Consider the following 19,100-nt stretch of genomic DNA (forward strand, 5'->3'; position numbering starts at 1 on the left):
CCGTACAAATTTTGATCCATTCACAGGCGTGCGCACAGGGTGTGCCTGGAGTGCATGGGCACACCCTAATCACCCTGTGAAGCGCAAACTGCTCTTTCTGCTCACCCCTCCCTCCCCCCTGTCCCCCCTGCAGTGCTGCTGGCTTCCCTCTTCTCCTCTCCCGCAGAATGTAGCGGTGGATCGTTTCAGGATGGTGAGCGAGGAAGGGACCAGTAAATATGTAATTTATCAGCCCCTTCCTTTTCTAAATAAACACAATGAGTGATTGGTACTGATCACTCACTGTGTTCATTCATAACCGAAGCATAGTAAACACCGTTTGTGAATGAACAGGAAGCCGCTCAGCACAGAGCACTTCCTATTCATTCACTGTCCAGCGCGGCAGAGGCTGCAGAGAAAGGGATCTCTGTACTCAGTCCCTTCCTTTGTCTGAAAAGTGAAAGGGTTTGAGCTTTGGGGTGAACATCCTAATGCAATAGGCTGCACACACCTATCGATCCATCTAAGGCCATTCCCTTTTCAGAAAAGTCGATCTAATCATCGACTTGTCTCAAACCGGCTGGTTGGAAAATTTTCAATTGGCTGTAGAACTGATCAGTGTATTCTGACAGATGAGTTAAACCCACAAAAGTAAAATCAGTCTGTATATGCAGTAAAACATGCTTGTTATACTCACTGTGGAACCTAAGGGCTTAATCATCCACATTGTGTAAAAAGGCTGTTTGATCCTGTCTTCTCTGATTCTCCCCTTCTTCCACAGTCCCCAATCTATCTCCTGATAATGCAGAGCATTTTTTTTCTTGGGAGGGTGCATGTGATCAGCACAGAGCCAATCAGCTCTGTCCAGACAGAGGGTCAGGGGTCATGCAGCCTCATAGGACAGTCAGAGGAGAATGAAAACTCCTCCTACAAGCTTTAACCAGACACTGATACAAGTCACAAGACTGCTATATACTGCTGATGAGAAAAGGTATTTAGTTTATATTTACTAAAATAATTGCATTTCTAGTGAATGCGGGCTCCAGGGTTTAGTAACATTTTAAAGTAGAACAAAAGAAAAAAAGTATGTTTCTTTGCTATGTGTGTCCCACTGAGGAGATTTCCCTTCACTTCCTCCCCTATCGCTAAATCAGGAAATCCCTCTAAAGTGAGGGAATCCATAGTTTTCACTGGGGTCACCAGAACTAGTGTCCTTATTAGAAACATGTCCCCTCTCTTCCTGTTCTGATGACAACCAAAAATTTGTGATTTTCTTTCACTTTCGGTGGTAAAGATTACCAGGACAAATAGAGAGGGTGAATCTCCTTCACCGGGGCACAGACAGCAATAAAAACCAGAGAGGGGTTCAAATCCCTCTCCGCTCTCCTAAAACAAATTTTCTTTAGTTATGCCTTAAAGTATAACTAAAGGCAAAACTTTTTTTTTTTCCATTTTGGATGGAGTGGAGAGGGACTGGAACACCTGTCAGTTTTTATTGCTGTCTGTGACCCCATTAAGGAGATTCCTCCTCACTATTTGCCCCATTATCATTGATAGTAAAAGAAAATCCCCATATTTTGGGTTGTTCCCAGAAATGTAAAAGAGAGGTAATCTTCCAATGGGGACACTAGTTCTGGTGACCTGGGGGTCCCCAAGAAATTCTCTTAATTTGCAGGGATTTCCTCAAACTTCCTGTTTGGCTATGGGACAGGAAGTTAAAGAGAAATCTCCGTAATGGGACACAGGTGGCAAACAAAAAAAAAAAAAATCTAACAGGGGTTATAACCCTCCCTTATGCTATCCAAAATGGAAAAAAAGTTTTGCCTATAGTTTTACTTTAGCTAGATTTGCTTACTTAACCACTTGCCGACCAGCTGCCATCATTATACTGCGGCAGGCCTGGTCTATTGTGCAAATCGCCGTAAGCGTACGGCACTTCATGCAATAGATACAGTGGGCGCGCGTGGCGCTGGAGTCGATGTGCGTGACCGGCGGCCGCGATGTCTGCCAGCCACCCGCAATTGCTCCACAGAGAAGAAGAATGGGGATCTTTCAATGTAAACGAACAGATCCCCATTCTGTCAGGGGAGTACAGAGTGATCGTCTGTTCCTAGTGATCAGGAACAGCGATCTCTCTGTACTCCCTGTCAGTACACTCCCCCCCCACAGTTAGAAACACCTTCCAGGGAACACATTTAACCTCTTAATCGCCCTCTAGGGTTAACCCCTTCCCTGCCTGTGACATTTATACAGTAATCAGTGCATTTTTATAGCATTGATCGCTGTATAAATGTCTCTGGTCCCAAAAAAGTGTCAAAAGTGTCCGATCTGTTCGCTGCAATGTCGCAGTCACGCTAAAACTCACTGATCACCGCCATTACTAGTACAAAAATATATTAATAAGAATGCCATAAACCAATCTCCTATTTTGTAGACGCTGTAACTTTTGCGCAAACCAATCAATATATGATTATTGAGATTTTTTTACCAAAGATTTGTAGAAGAATACATATTGGCCTAAACTGATGAAGAAATTTTTACATGGGGGCAGGTTCAGTGTGTTGCGGGGGGCGTTGATGAGCGCTCTCGCAGTCCACTGACATGTGCTCTGGCTATAAAGCAGAAAGCTTGTACAGAGGTACAGGCTGAAAGCTGAAGGACATGTCTGCAGGAGCCCACAATGCAACTGTGATCTACTGATGGCGGGTGCACTGCTTTGCAGGCTCCTGCAGGAAAAAAATAATAAATGCACATTTATTATTTTTTTCTGTAAAGGTGAACTTATCCTTTAACTTATTTCATGTAGATTTTTTTTTACCCATTACAATCCCCCTGGATTTACTGTATGCAAGTAGTACCGGTATACCTTGTACTCAGCAGGCTCTCCATGAGTTATCAGAATATAAAGATATCCATTGCTGTGTTCCACGTGGTAAGTTATGCCCGGAACGCGTTGCTGTACCAGGAAAGGGGATTGAAAAGGACAATTACAGTCTACTACCCGGACCTCAGAGGTGGTTTTACTGTTACTGTTGATGGTGAGGAAGCGGCGGTCTCTGGTCAGGTAGAGATCGACAAAAAACCTAACAATGCAAATAGAATTCAGTAATTGCATAACAGAAACAAAACTGCAATAATAGTACATTTAAACAGAAGTATGATTTCCCATTTAAGAAAAATATACAGTATCTCACAAAAGTAAGTACACCCTTCACATTTTTGTAAATATTTTATTATATCTTTTCATGTGACAACACTTAGGCTCGGTTCACACTAGGGGCGGCACAACTTGCAGGTCGCCTCACCGAGGCGACCTGCACACGACATCCACGGCGACTTGCAAAACGACTTCTGCATAGAAGTCTATGCAAGTCGCCTCAAAAGAAGTACAGGAACCTTTTTCTAAGTCGGAGCGACTTGCGTCGCTCCTATTAGAACGGTTCCATTGTACAGAACGGGAGGGGACTTGTCAGGCGACTAGGTCGCCTGACAAGTCGCCCCTGTGTGAACCGGCACTGAAGAAATGACACTTTGCTACAATGTAAAGTGAGTGTACAGCTTGTATAACAGAGTAAATTTACTGTCCCCTCAAAATAGCTCAACACAGCCATTAATGTCTAAATCGCTGGCAACAAAAGTGAGTACACCCCTAAGTGAAAATGTCCAAATTGGGCCCAATTAGCCATTCTTCCTCCCTGGTGTCATGTGACTCGTTATTGTTACAAGGTCTCAGGTGTGAATGGGGAGCAGGTGTGTTAAATTTAGTGTTATTGCTCTCACTCTCTCATATTGATCACTGGAAGTTCAACATGGCACCTCATGGCAAATAACTCTCTGAGAATCTGAAAAAAAAGAATTGTTGCTCTACATAAAGATGGCCTAGGCTATAAGAAGATTGTCAAGACCCTGAAACTGAGCTGCAGCACGGTGGCCAAGACCAAACAGCGGTTTAACAGGACAGGTTCCACTCAGAACAGGCCTCGCCATGGTCGACCAAAGAAGTTGAGTGCACGTGCTCAGCGTCATATCCAGAGGTTGTCTTTGGGAAATAGACGTATGAGTGCTGCCAGCATTGCTGCAGAGGTTGAAGGGGTGGGGGGTCAGCCTGTCAGTACTCAGACCATAAGCTGCACACTGCATCAAATTGGTCTGCATGGATGTCATCCCAAAAGGAAGACTCTTCTAAAGATGATGCACAAGAAAGCCGCAAACAGTTTGCTGAAGACAAGCAGACTAAGGACATAGATTACTGGAACCATGTCCTGTGGTCTGATGAGACCAAGATAAACTTATTTGGTTCAGATGGTGTCAAGTGTGTGTGGTGGCTACCAGGTGAGGAGTACAAAGACAAGTGTGTGTGGCCTACAGTCAAGCATGGTGGTGGGAGTGTCATGGTCTGGGGCTGCATGAGTGCTGCCAGCACTGGGGAGCTACAGGGAACCATAAATGCCAACATGTACTGTGACATACTGAAGCAGAGCATGATCCCCTCCCTTCAGAGACAGCAAATTTATACTGTTATACAAGCTGTACACTCACTACTTTAAATTGTAGCAAAGTGTCATTTCTTCAGCGTTGTCACATGAAAAGATTTAATAAAATATTTACAAAAATGTGAGGGGTGTACTAACTTTTGTGAGATACTGTATATAGATGCTGCAAAACTTAACTGGGAAAACTCTTTGTTCTACTGCAGTCTCACAGATACCTGTAGATTCTGCAGTTCAAGTCCACCTAAAGCAGCTTTCTGTGAAGGGGTGACAATGATGCTGCACTGCTCCTGAATTCACAGCAGAGTTGTCACCCTCGTGTAGGCTAGGCCTGCCTGCACTACAGCGGGAGAAGATGTTGCAGGGGGCATAACTATAAGAATTGTCATCACTCATTCACAACCCTGTAGCTCATCAGTCAGCAGCTGGTCTCAACTCGCCCTGCAAACTGCTTTCTGCATTGACAGCATGGCCTCTGTTGCTGAAACTGTGATCTGCAGTGCAAATAGAGTGTGTACAAGGTAAAGTAGCTTTTTTTATTTTTATTTTTATTTTACAACACCGAATGTGGGTAGGTAAAAAGCCTAAGTTTAGACAAAAATTCTATTGAAATGCACTGTGCATCAATTACCTTACTCCTTAAAGTGGAGTTCCACCCAAAATCCGTGAATATCTGATTCCTCCCCACCCTCTGGTGCCACATTTGGACACCGGGGGGTGGGGTGGGGATCGGATACCTGTTTTTTACAGGTACCCTGTCCCCACTTTTGGGAGACCAGGCCGCTTCGAATTACGCCAGCAGCTCGGTCACCCTCCTCCTCCCTCCCCTTCTGCTGGGCCAGTGAGAGAGCGCGGCGTGGCAGTAGGGATCCAGCCATGGAGCTGAAAGGCTACACTGCCCGGTTCCCTGACCCACAATGGCAGCGGCGGCAGCACCCAACCAGCCGATGGAAACATCAGCTGTGGTGCCGACATCGCTGGACTCCAGGACAGGTAAGTGTCCTAATGTTAAAAGTCAGCAGCTACAGTATGTGTAACTGCTGACTTTTAATTTTTAAAGGGGTGGGCGGAACTCTGCTTTAAAGTGATATTAAACACATAATGTTTAATATACATTGTCCCTTCACTTTCTGTATGTAAATGATGGCACTGTAATTATTTTTGTAGAAAAAAACATTTAAGTACCATTTTCCTAATCGATATACAGCTGTCACATGATCCAGCTCTTTCCCAGCCTGTCTGCAGGGAAACAACAGCAGGGGGAGCTTCTAATCCTTTGTTGCTGGTCACATGTTCAAAATAGAAAACAGACTTTGGAATACAGAGTAAAATTTAATAATATCAATAAACTGGTTTATATTCTCATACAAATATAGATAAAGATTTGAATATATATACACACACAGTATCTCACAATAGTGAGTACACCCCTCATTTTTGTAAATTTTTTCATGTGACAACACTGAAGAAATGACACTTTGCTACAATGTAAAGTAGTGAGTGTACAGCTTGTATAACAGTGTAAATTTGCTGTCCCCTCAAAATAACTCAACACACAGCCATTAATGTCTAAACCGCTGACAACAAAAGTGAGTACACCCCTAAGTGAAAATGTCCAAATTGGGCCCAAAGTGTCAATATTTTGTGTGGCCACCATTATTTTCCAGCACTGCCTTAACCCTCTTGGGCATGGAGTTCACCAGAGCTTCACAGGTTGCCACTGGAGTCCTCTTCCACTTCTCCATGACGACATCACTGAGCTGGTGGATGTTAGAGACCTTGCACTCCTCCACCTTCCATTTGAGGATGCCCCACAGATGCTCAATAGGGTTTAGGTCTGGAGACATGCTTGGCCAGTCCATCACCGTTACCCTCAGCTTCTTTAGCAAGGCAGTGGTCGTCTTGGAGGTGTGTTTTGGGGTTGTTATCATGTTGGAATACTGCCCTGCGGCCCAGTCTCTGAAGGGAGGGGATCATGCACTGCTTCAGTATGTCAAAGTACATGTTGACATTCATGGTTCCCTCAATGAACTGTAGCTCCCCAGTGCCGACAGCACTCATGCAACCCCAGACCATGACACTCTCATCACCATGCTTGACTGTAGACACCACACACTTGTCTTTGTACTCCTCACCTGGTTGCCGCCACACACACTTGACACCATCTGAACTAAATAAGTTTATCTTGGTCTCAGACCACAGGACATGATTCCAGTAATCCATGTCCTTAGTCTGCTTGTCTTCAGCAAACTGGTTGCGGTCTTTCTTGTGCATCATTTTTTTTTAGAAGAGGCTTCCTTCTGGGATGACAGCCATCCAGACCAATTTGATGCAGTGTGCGGCGTATGGTCTGAGCACTGACAGGCTGACTCTCCCACCCCTTCAACCTCTGCAGCACTCATATGTCTTTTTCCCAAAGACAACCTCTGGATATCACGTGCACTCAACTTCTTTAGTCGACCATGGCGACCCCTGTTCTGAGTGGAACCTGTCCTGTTAAACCGCTGTATGGTCTTGGCCACCATGCTGCAGCTCAGTTTCAGGGTCTTGGCAATCTTCTTATAGCCTAGGTCATCTTTATGTAGAGCAACAAATCTTTTTTTTCAGATCCTCAGAGAGTTATTTGCCATGAGGTGCCATGTTGAACTTCCAGTGACCAGTATGAGAGCGCGAGAGCGATAACACCAAATTTAACACACCTGCTCTCCATTCACACCTGAGATCTTGTAACACTAACGAGTCACATGACACCGGGGAGGGAAAAGGGCTAATTGGGCCCAATTTGGACATTTTCACTTAGGGGTGTACTCACTTTTGTTGCCAGCGGTTTAGACATTATTGGCTGTGTTGAGTTATTTTGAGGGGACAGCAAATTTACACTGCTATACAAGCTGTACACTCACTACTTTACATTGTAGCAAAGTGTCATTTCTTCAGTGTTGTCACATGAAAAGATATAATAAAATATTTACAAAAATGTGAGGGGTGTACTCACTTTGTGAGATACTGTATATCTATATATAAAATCTTTATTATTTCTTGGCAATAACACGGTGTGGGTGGATTTCTGCCAGTCACGGGCTGTTTTTACGCCCCTCCAGCCTGTGCCTAAAAATAAGAGGGAGGTGAAGCCTCCATTAATCTACATGTAATATCCCGCTCCCATTGTGTTAACTGGTTAGTGGGCATGGAGGAGGAGGGAGGGAGTGGGCTGTCATTTACCACTGTGTATACACCCACATGTGTGACTCTATAGTCTCATGGGCTGCTCAGATGTGATGGGGAGGAAATGCTCAGCATAGAAACTCACTGAAAACTGAGCATGTGCAGAGTTGGCACCACAGCTGCAGATGCAAAATTCCTAGCTAAATTGGGGACATGAACAAAAGGTGGAGATAGAGAGCAGCGGGATCAACCATGTTTTTTTGCACAATACAGAAAACAAATCTCATAGGGACTAAGACCCCTTTCACACCGAGGGCGTTTTGCAGGCGCTATAGCATTAAAAATAGCGCCTGCAATCCGCCCTCAAACAGCTGCAGCATTGTCTCCAGTGTGAAAGGGCTTTCACACCGGATCGGTGCGCTGGCAGGTCAGGAAAAGTCCTGCCAGCAGCTTCTTTGGAGCGGTGTGTTTACCGCTCCTCCACATTGAAATCAATGGGGCAGCGCTGGGATACCGCCGGCGAAACGCCGCTATTGCGGTGCCCTGCGGGCGGTTTTAACCCTTTCTCGGCCTCTAGCGGGGGGTAAAAGCCCCCCGCTAGCGGCCGAAATTCGCCGCTAAACCGATGGTAAAACGCAGCTAAAAACAGCGCCGTTTTACCGCCGACGCTATGGGCGGCTCGGTGTGAAAGGGGTTTTAGTGAGTATGAACAGTGTGTAATACACCATGTATTGATGTTTTTTTATGATATGGGTTTATTGACACTTTAAGCTTTATTGCAAACACCTCTTCCTAAACCATCCTGCAGTGTAATGGATCAAAATCACAGTTTCCTCTATGAACCAAGCTAATTTCCTGCCCTAGGGACTAGGCAATTTTTCTTGTTAATTATCTTCTTGGCCACTCTCTTGGCCAGTTCTCCTGCCTTCAGAGCCGGCTTCTGCAAGCATCACCTCCACCATCAGGGGGTGTCCACATCACGCAGGCATTGATGTGTTTACCTGAAGAACCCCAGAAAGTATTTAGAGTGAAATGGGGGGGGGGTTGTTAATATCCTGGAGTTTGGCTTTAACTGAATTTGGGGCTATTTAGGACTGGAACATCCTCTAATATAATTTAATATATTCTTTACAGGTGAAAAACTGCAAAGATTGTGCACCTTAAAACAGAAAGTTGGGTCAGTTGGGCCATCTTGGATCCATGTGGTATAGAACCATAGTGAATACGGGCACTTGTATTTTTAATGTGAGTGCGCATTTGGAGGTGTTTTTATTTTTACAATTGCAATAAACAATTACTGCACTATGGCTTTCTATTTTATTACTTTTTCATGATGGCCAAACTGCATTTGGAGGTTTAAATGGTGCAAAGACCAGACGCTGGCACGAGGTGACTTGGAATGCTTCCAGGAAGCTATTGTAGACTCACTTATTAAAGTGTCACTAAACCCACATCATAAAAAATGATCAATAAATGATGAATTACATGCTGTTCGCACTCACTCAGACACTATGAGATTTGTTTTCTGTGTTCGGTAAAAAACTTGGCTGATCCTGCTGCTCTCTATCTCCCCCTTCTGTCCATGTCTCCAAGTCAGATGGGAATTTTGCAGCTGTGGTGGCAACTCTGCACATGCTCAGTTTTCAGTGAGTTTCTATGCTGACCATTTCCTCCCCATCACATCTGAGTAGCTCATTTGACCATGTGACTATAGTCACACATGTGGGCGTATACAAAGTAGTAAATGGCAGCCCACTCCCTCCCTCCTCCTCCATGCCCACTAACCAGCTAAACACAATGGGTGTGATATTACTTGTAGATTAAAGGAGGCTTCACCTCCCTCTTATTCTAAGACACGAGCTGGAGGGGCGTGACACAGTCTGTGACTGGCAGAAGTCTGCCCACACCATTTTATTTTCACAAAATAATAAATATTTAATTTCAAATATATATTTGTATGACAATGTAAAACAGTTGATTGATATTAATGATTTTACTCTGTATTACAATGCCTGTTTTTTTTTTTTTTAACATGTGACTAGCAGCAGAGGACTAGAAAGAAGCTCCTCCTGCTTGTGTTTCCCTGCAGACAGGCTGGGTAAGATCTAGGTCAGGGATATGCAATTAGCGGACCTCCAGCTGTTGCAGAACTACAAGTCCCATGAGGCATTGCAAGACTCTGACAGCCACAAGCATGACACCCAGAGGCAGAGGCATGATGGGACTTGCAGTTCTCCAACAGCTGGAGGTCCGCTAATTGCATATCCCTGACCTAGGTCATGTGACAGCTGTATATCCATTTGGAAAAAGGTACTTATTTTTGTATGATTTTTTTTTTTAATTAAAATAATTAAAGCGCCATCATCCATATACAGAAACACAAGGGACAATGTAAATTAAACAGTGTGTGTTTAGTGTCACTTTAAAGTGATTGTAAAGGCTCGTTTTTCTTTCTTTAAAAATAACAAACATGTTATACTTACCTCCTCTGTGCAGTTGGTTTGGCACAGAGCAGCCCAGATCCTCCTCTTCTGGGGTTCCTCTTTGCTGTTCCTGGCTCCTCCTCCTATGGAGTGACTCTCAGCCAGCAGCCTGCTACAAGTGACACCCAAGCCGAGTCAGAGCTCCGTGTATCCATTCAGACACAGAGCCCCGCCCCCTCTCTCCCTTAATTGGCTGACTGATATTGATTGACGTGGGAGCCAATGGCACTGCTGCTGTGTCTCAGCCAATCAGGAGGAGTCTCTGGGACAGCTAAGACACTCGTGGACATCGCTGGAGAGAGATGGGGCTCTGGTAAGTATTAGGGGGTGCTGGGGGGGCTGCTCCACACAGAAGGTTTTTTATCTTAATGCATTAAGATAAAAAACCTTCTGCCTTTACAACTTCTTTACGTTAAGAGGGTCATTGAGGTCTGGTGAGTGCACAGTTTGAGTGCAAGCACCAAGAGAGCACGGGAATTATGTATAGGGAAGGAGATGTTTTGTAGTCCACTGCACACGGTTTGCTGGAGCATATTGAGATTTGGATGAAGAAGCACTGGATTTTGTAAACACTTATTTGTGGTTATATGATTAATTTAAGTATAAAGGACAGGACATGTTGGATGGACTTTGATTTCATTTTATACTTTTTCACTGATACTTATCACATTAAATGAGAAGAACATTTATCCCGTTTTACTTTGATTGTAAGGGCACATTATTTATGTATATAAGGGGAACGAAGGACCTTATTGTATTTATTAATATATTCTTTATTGGCTGAAGCACATGAGCAACTTGACATCACAGTATTCATTTTTTTTTTTACCCTAGAAACTGTAAAAAAATCAAACTGTAATGTGAACCTGTCTACCAATTTAGGGGCTTGTTTAAACCATGTCCAATGGCCTGCGTTTTTCTGCACTAGACAAAGGCAGGTCACTGCAAAGACACATAGAAAACAATGTTTTTTCTATGTGCCTCCTTCCCACAGCAGCACAATAATGCATACACTTGCCAAGCAAAGCATATAAAAATGCATGCTATTGCACATGAATTTTCCCATGCAGTATAGTGTGAAATGACCCTAAAGGCTATAAGGCTATAAATACACACTATAAGAAAATCGGGCGAACGTTTTCGTCCAAAGAATTTTCGTATGATTTTCTTATAGCGTGTACACATCTTTCGACAGTCGAATCCAAATTTTCGTACGGAAATTCCCAAAGGGAAAAAATCCCAAATTTTTCTTGTACAGGAACAAAAGAGAACAATTTTCACTTAACCACTTCAATACAGGACACTTTCACCCCCTTCCTGCCCAGGCCAATTTTCAGTTTTCAGCACTGTAACATCTTGAATGACAAATGCGCGGTCATGCAACACTGTACCCAAATGATCAATTTTTTCCCACAAATAGAGCTTTCTGGTGGTATTTGATCACCTCTGCAGTTTTTATTTTTTGCGCTATAAACAAAAGAAGAGCAGCAAGTTTGAAAAAAAAAAACCACAATATTTTTTACTTTTTGCTATAATAAATATGCCAATTTTTTTTAATAAATAACACATTTTTTCCTCAGTTTAGGCGGATATGTATTCTTCTATATATTTTTGGTAAAAAAAAAAAAAAAATATCGCAATAAGTGTATATTGATTGGTTTGCGACAATTTAAAAAAAAAAAACCCAATAATTTTTACTTTTTGCCATAATAAATATCCCCCCAAAAAATGTAAAACTAATTTCTTCGTCAGTTTAGGCCAATATGTATTTTGCTACATATTTTTGGTAAAAAAAAAAAAAAAAAAAAAAAAAAAATCGCAATAAGCGTATATGGATTGGTTTGCTCAATTGATATAGTGCCTACAAAATAGGGGATAGATTTATGGCTTTTTTATTATAATTTTTTTTTACTAGTAATGGTGGTGATCTGTGATTTTTATTGTGACTGACATTGCAGCGGACTAGTCGGACACTTTTGACACCATTTTGGGACCATTCACATGTATACAGCAATTAGTGCTAGAAAAATGGACTGATTACTGTATTTATCGGCGTATAACACGCACCCCAAGTTTAGGAGGGAATTTTAAGGAAAAAAACTTTTAGGAGGGAAGTTTAAGGAAAAAAAACCTTACATTTAAGTGCCGATCAATGCAGCCTCATCAGTGTTCATCTGCAGCCTTGTTAGTGCAGCCTTGCCCCAGTGTCCAGTGCAGCCTTGTCAGTGCAGCTTTGCCCCAGTGCAGAATTGTCAGTGCAGCTTTGCCCCAGTGCAGCCTTGTCAGTGCAGCTTTGCCCCAGTGCAGAATTGTCAGTGCAGCTTTTCCCCAGTGCAGAATTGTCAGTGCAGCCTTGCCCCAGTGCAGAATTGTCAGTGCAGCCTTGCCCCAGTGCAGCCTTGCCCCCAGTGGTCAGTGCAGCCTTGTCCCCAGTGGTCAGTGCAGCCTTGTCCCCAGTGGTCAGTGCAGCCTTGTCCCCAGTGGTCAGTGCAGCCTTGTCCCCAGTGGTCAGTGCAGCCTTGTCCCCAGTGCCGCTGACATACACAAGTTTAGTGTGTATTTTTAAATATGGCGCCGCAGAGTTCGGAGGGACTCGGCGGCGCTCGTTCAGCCGAGAACACAGTGACTGGGCGGAGCCGAGATACACATAGCCGAGGGTTCTCGGCTCTTCTCGGCGCCATTCACAGTCACACCCAGTCCCTATGATGGACATAACAGAGGTCCAATGGCGGGACTGGGCGGGACTGTGAACGGCGCCGAGAAGAGCCGAGAACCCTCGGCTATGTGTATCTCGGCTCCGCCCAGTTACTGTGTTCTCGGCGGCGCTCGTTCAGCTGAACGAGTGCCGCCGAGTCCCTCCGAACTCCGCGGCGCCATATTTAAAAATACATGCTATTTGAATGTCTGCGGCGATCGCTCCGATAGATCACAAAAATAGCGGGGATCGGCATATAACACGCACCCACGATTTTCCCCTGATTTTAAGGGGAACAAAGTGCGTGTTATACGCCGATAAATACGGTACTTTATAAATGTCACTGGCAGGGAAGGAGTTAACACTATGGGGCGATCAAGAGGTTAAACGTGTTCCCTAGGGAGTGATTCTAACTGTAAAGGGGAGTACTGACTTGGGGAGGAGACCGATTAATGTTCCTATATACTAGGAACACTTGATCTGTCTCCTCTCCTCTGACAGGACGTGGATCTGTGTGTTTACACACACAGATCCACGGTCCTGCTCTGTAATGAGTGATCGCAAGTGCCCGGTGAACATCGCAGCCGCCGGGCACGCGCATTGGCTTCTCAGTGACGCAGTGGGCGCCCCCTATACTGCTGGGAAGCCGAGGACATCACACGATGCCCGCCCAGGATGGGAGATCCCATCTGCTGATGTCATATGACTATGGGCAAGTAGGGAAGTGGTTAAAGTGTACTGTTTTCGTACGATTTTCCTATAAAAAAAAAAATCTGAAAAAATAAACAAAAAAGCCTTTGTCGTACGAGAATATTTATAAGAATTTTCGTATGAATTTTCTTTTATTGGTTCCGATTTGCTGTGAAACATCGAGAAAAAAAATCGGATGAACGTTCGCCCGATTTTCTTATAGGGTGTACCCCACTTTAAACTCTAAAGCAAACGTAGCATAATGCTAGCCATACACCTGCCGAAAAATTGTTTGAAGAGTTTTTGAAAAACTAACATATGGTCGTGAGAGCAAACGATTTTGCCATCATGTAATGACTGAAATTTGATCGATAAATCGCTCAACTGACATAAATTAATAAATTTTCCTTTGTTTTTTCACATAAGCCCAGTGCAAACTGTTCGGGCGAGAAACACATTAACCTTTCAATTTATAGTTTTCCAAACTTTTCCTTCGATTTTTCGGCTCAAAAACGTCACAACCGATTGTGGATTTGTACCCATTAACTAGACGATAAACGAACGAACTGTCCAAATGACAAATTTTCGAACGATTTTTCATCTAGTGTATGGCCACCATAAGAGCTGGCACATGGCATCATTGATAACCTTAAAGTGGTTGCAAACCTCAGACATGAAATTTGAACAAAGCATATCCCTCCATAGTGTGTACTTGTCTCAATTAGGAGCATTAAGTAATTTCTGTCAGCTGTTTTGTTCCTCTGTCTACATGAGTCACTTCTGACAAGTTTTCCTGACACCAAAAAAAAAAGGTGACAGGGAAGGGAGCTCCAGCCTGTGATTGACAGCCTCAGTTCTGTTCCTATGTGAAGGGGGGGTGTCCCTTCCCTCTGCAATGTGTAACTTTAGCTCATAAGAGCTAAACCCCGGCCTTTCCCTTTTTTGCAATGAAAGCTCCTTTACCAGACATCAAGAAATTCTCTTTGGACTGGAAGGAGGTGTGCCTTAGCTCCATTGGCAAGGCTTAGCCTAAGGTTAGGGAACTGGAGCCCTGGGTAACATAGTGAGACGAGCATAAGAGGGGCACAGGAAGTTTCTGGCTTGCAATGGTCATATCATGCACTATTAGACAGGACTTCAGGCTGACTTTAGTCAAAAACTAAAATAAAATTCTGAACCGTATAATGGACACTGTATTCTGTAGGTATCTGGAGTTACCTGGGATCCTGTTCCATGTAAACAAGCTTTGTAGTTCCTCTATTGCTGAAATCTGTCAGATACACAGAATGGCACCGAAGGTTCTCCAGTCTCGTGTGACACAGAATATGGTCAGTAACCCACTCTGCAGGAGGAAAAAAAAATAGGATTATTTATTACAGCTTACCTGTAAAATCCTTTTCTTTCGACGGACATCACGGGACACAGAGCCACAGAAATTACTGATGGGTTATAGGGTATCACTAGGTATTGGACACTGGTCACACCCTAATCAGGAAGTTCAACCCCCTATATAACCCCTCCCCTTCCAGGGATACCTCAGTTTTGTAGCAAAGCAGTATAGGTGTATTAGAAGAGGGGCGGGACCTCTGCGTCCCGTGATGTCCGTCGAAAGAAAAGGATTTTACAGGTAAGCTGTAATAAAAAATCCTATTTTCTTTTCTCGGACATCACGGGACACAGAGCCACAGTAATTACTGATGGGATGTCCCAAAGCAATGCCAACTGAGGGGGGGGGAATCACAACCAAGTAGGGTGCTATCAGACCTGAGGACCTTGTACCGCTGTCTGCAGCACACTACGCCCAAAGGCGATATCCTCATGCCTTCTCACATCCACCTGATAGAATCTGGTGAATGTATGAACTGAAGACCAGGTTGCGGCCTTGCAGATCTGAGCCATAGAGGCCCGGTGATGCACTGCCCAAGAAGCACCAATAGCCCTTGTGGAATGTGCCTTGATCTGAAACGGGGGAACCTTCCGTTTCAAACCGTAAGCTTGAATAATCAACTGTCGAATCCATTTAGAAATGGTCGCTTTTGACGCTGCCTGTCCTCTATTGGGACCTTACTACATCCAAAGAATGTAATGACCTTTCTTCCGAAGAACAAGGTTCTGGAAAAAAGGAAGGTAGCACAATGTCTTGGTTTAGATGAAAATCTGAAACCACCTTCGGTAAAAAACTAGGATGGGGGTGCAGTACCACTCTATCCTTATGTATAATCAAGTAAGGCTCTTTACAGGAAAGAGCTGCTATTTCTGATACTCTTCTAGCAGAAGAGATAGCTACCAGGAAAATTAGTTTCCTCGTCAGTAAGACCAAAGGAATCTGACGTATTGGTTCAAAAGGTTGTTTTTGTAACACCGATAGAACCAAGTTCAAGTTCCAGGGCTTTAGGGGCGCTTTAACCGGAGGATTAAGACGCATCACCCCCTGTATAAAGTTTCGGATCAGAGAATGCGAAGCAAGCAGCCGTTGAAACAACACTGATAAGGCCGACACCTGGCCCTTGATGGTACTCAAGGCCAGCTTCATCTCTAATCCTAATTGTAGAAAATCCAGAATTCTACCTATGACATATTTCCTGGGATGCCAACCCCTGGATTCACACCAGGATACATAAGCTTTCCAGACTCTATGATAAATCATTCTGGAAGCTGGCTTCCTTGCATTGATCAAGGTAGATATGACAGGACCTGAAAGCCCACGATTTTTCAGAACGTGGGATTCAATAGCCCACCAGTCAAAGCATTTGTGAGGCAGGCTGGAACACCGGACCTTGAGCTAACAGGTCTGGGTGTATCAGTAGGGTCCACCGGGAACCCACCATCATCCCTGCTATTTCTGCTTATCAGGTTCTTCTGGGCCAAACGGGGGCCACCAGAAGTGCCGACTTCCCTTCTTGCCTGAGTCTGCGAAGGAGCCGTGGCAGTAGCAGAATGGGAGGGAATGCATAAATCGGTGAGAGCCGATGCCACGGAATCACCAACGCATCCGTCCTGCCTGCAAGAGGATCCCAGGCAACCGGTAGGAAGGATTTCCCCTTCTGTAGGTTTTCGGGTATGAGCCATCAACTGAGGCTCTGACGCATCGCATGCGATAGGTGCATTGGAAAGTTTAATGCCTGCACCTTCCTGTTCCAGGTCAACAGAATACTGTGTTGCAACAGTTCTGCTTGGAACTGCGCATAGGGAACTGCTTCGAATGAAGCCACCATCTTCCCCTGCAGCCTCATACAAAGGCGGACAGAAAGACCCTTCTTGGCCCTGACTGTCAGAATCAGCTCCCTTAGAGCAGTGATCTTTGCCTGCAGACACTTCAGTTAAGCAGGAAAACTGGGCACATATAGGCCTGCATCTCTGATGCCTATTGATATCAGAAATTCTCCTCCCTGCAGGACGGAGATTACTGTCTGAATTGATTCCAAACGAAAGGACTGCATCCTTGGGAATCGTTTCAGATCTCTCAAATCCAAAATGGGTCTGTTGTCCCCATTTGGTTTTCGGACCATAGAAAGATTGGAACAAAGTCTCAATCCTTGATCCTTTGTGGGAACCCCCACAATGACCTCTTGCGACAAAAGTCGCTTTATCGCTAGAAGGAGCGACTGCTTCTCTTCTGGCTTTCTGGGAACACCTGATCTGAGGAAACGAGGAGAGGGACATTCTTGGAACTCCAGTCTGTACCCTAAGGTTACCGTGGAGATCACCCATCTGTCCTGGAAGTCCTTCTGCCAGGGCCCTGAGAGCTGCAGCAGTCTTTCCCCCCACTCGAGCAAGCGGGGCGCCCCTTCATGAAGAGGTCTTAGTGTCTTGCTTAGAAGACCTTTTCCCCCAGGATTTCTTGTGTCCCTGGGGTTGACTCTTGTTTCTTGCCCCATACGGAGGAGACCCTCGTGACTGCCTGGAGGCTGATGCCCCTGGCGCTGGGGAAAGAGTCCGTTTAAAAGAGGGACGCTTACTCTTCTTCTTATCAGGTAAGAGAGTGCTTTTCCCACAGGAGATCATCTTGATATAATTATCCAAGTCCTCTCCAAACAACCTTTCACCACGGAAGGGAAACCCAGCCAGTAGCTTCTTACATGGTGCTTCGGCTGACCAGTTTTTCAACCATAAGATTCTACGTATATGCACCAACCCAAGCAAGAGGCGAGAGGTTTGCACGATAGAATCTCTAATGGCATCAACAGCATAACATAAAGCCGCAGGAAGGTTAGCAAACCCCTGGGCCTGCTGTTCAGGTAATACTTTGATGACCTGTTTAACATGGTATCTTAAGTATTGACAGACTCCAATCGCTGCTACTGCAGGTTGGGCCACTGATCCTGCTAAAGAGAACACATCTTTCAATAAGAAGTCCATCTTTTTATCCACAGGATCTTTGAGCATCTGAGCGTTGTCTACAGGACAAGTCATATTACTATTTACAGAGGAAATGGCCGCATCAATGGCCGGTATTCCCCACCTCTTAATAAACTTTTCTTCCATAGGATAAAGTGTAGAAAACTTTTTCGGCGGAAGAAATCGCTTATCTGGGTGATCCCACTCAGAATAAAGCAGCTTTTCAAGTAAATTATGAACAGGAAAAGCATGTGCTGCTTGGAAAAGTTTTAAGTGACCCCAAAGCAGAAGAGGTTTCTGTAGTAGTTTCAGGTAGGGACAACTTAAATGTGGAGCGGACCAAACCAGTGAGGATCTGCACTAAGACTTTCTCCTCTTGGGAAGTCGCAGAGGGTCGCTCTCCACCTGAATCCTCCGAAGAGGAATCATCTGTCCCATCCCGATCCTCTGAAAGGGATTCATCTCCTTTATCCCAGAGCTCCTCTGACTGAGGGTCTTGGGAAGCAGAGGAAGGCCTTGTGCGTTTTCTTTCACTGAGTGAAGATGTAATCGCGGCCATTAGCTTTTTCTCTAATCCAGAAATGGTTGAGGAAAAAACTTCTTGTGTAATGTACACAGGGGCTGAAGTGCCGGCAGCAGATGTAGCCCCTAACCCCAATGGCTCTCCCTGTCCAGCTGCCCCTGGTCCCTCAGGAGTGGATGGTGTAGCAGACAGGGGGTCCTCAGAACCTGAACGAGACCCCCTAGTGCCTCTGGTTCTTGGGGTGCTTGAACCTCTTCTACCCATAGTGCAAAGCAACAAGGTGTGAGGTATCAAAAGCGAACACTGACTGCTGAGCGATGTAGTCTGGCTAAAAGCCTTGCTACCAAATGCCCAGTCCGGTGTTCTTTAGTAAATGCAGCCTAGGGGAATGCCTGTGTCCCACCTTACTCAGCTCTGTGTCTCTCCAAAGCTCAGAGCACCTGTACAGTGTGCTTTAAATAGCCATGCTTTCTGGCACTGTGGGCGTCTGGGCACGCTGACGCTGTGCTGACGCCCCGCCCCCCCTCGTTTTTGAAAAACGAGCGCTTCCCCCGCGAGCCGACCCTTTCTGACAAGCCTGAAGGGAGGCTGGGGTTGGGGGAATAAGGAGGAGGCCGGCAGTGATGGGCCCTGCATCGCAATGCGGCTTCGGTGGCGGCGGCGGCAGCGGCTGTGACAGTGCGGTCTCACCCGCCTTACAGCATACCTGAGCCTTTCCCTAGCCTGGGGGGACCATC

The 19,100-nt window shown here is 44.9% G+C and overlaps 1 protein-coding gene across 2 annotated transcripts in view; it reads right to left on the minus strand.

Annotated features, from left to right (window-relative positions):
• The window catches only part of PREPL (prolyl endopeptidase like), a 69,243-nt gene that overhangs the window by 24,357 nt on the left and 25,786 nt on the right, over window positions 1-19,100 (minus strand). For both annotated transcript variants that reach the window (XM_073628475.1, XM_073628473.1), the window contains exons 6-7: window positions 14,721-14,844; window positions 2,846-3,062 (exon numbers count right to left, since the gene is read on the minus strand). In XM_073628475.1, the coding sequence (XP_073484576.1) occupies window positions 2,846-3,062; window positions 14,721-14,844 (341 nt within the window). The remainder of the gene's footprint in view (window positions 1-2,845; window positions 3,063-14,720; window positions 14,845-19,100) is intronic.

This window comes from Aquarana catesbeiana, linkage group LG04 (genome assembly GCF_042186555.1).
Source record: "Aquarana catesbeiana isolate 2022-GZ linkage group LG04, ASM4218655v1, whole genome shotgun sequence".
Taxonomy (NCBI): Eukaryota; Metazoa; Chordata; class Amphibia; order Anura; family Ranidae; genus Aquarana; species Aquarana catesbeiana.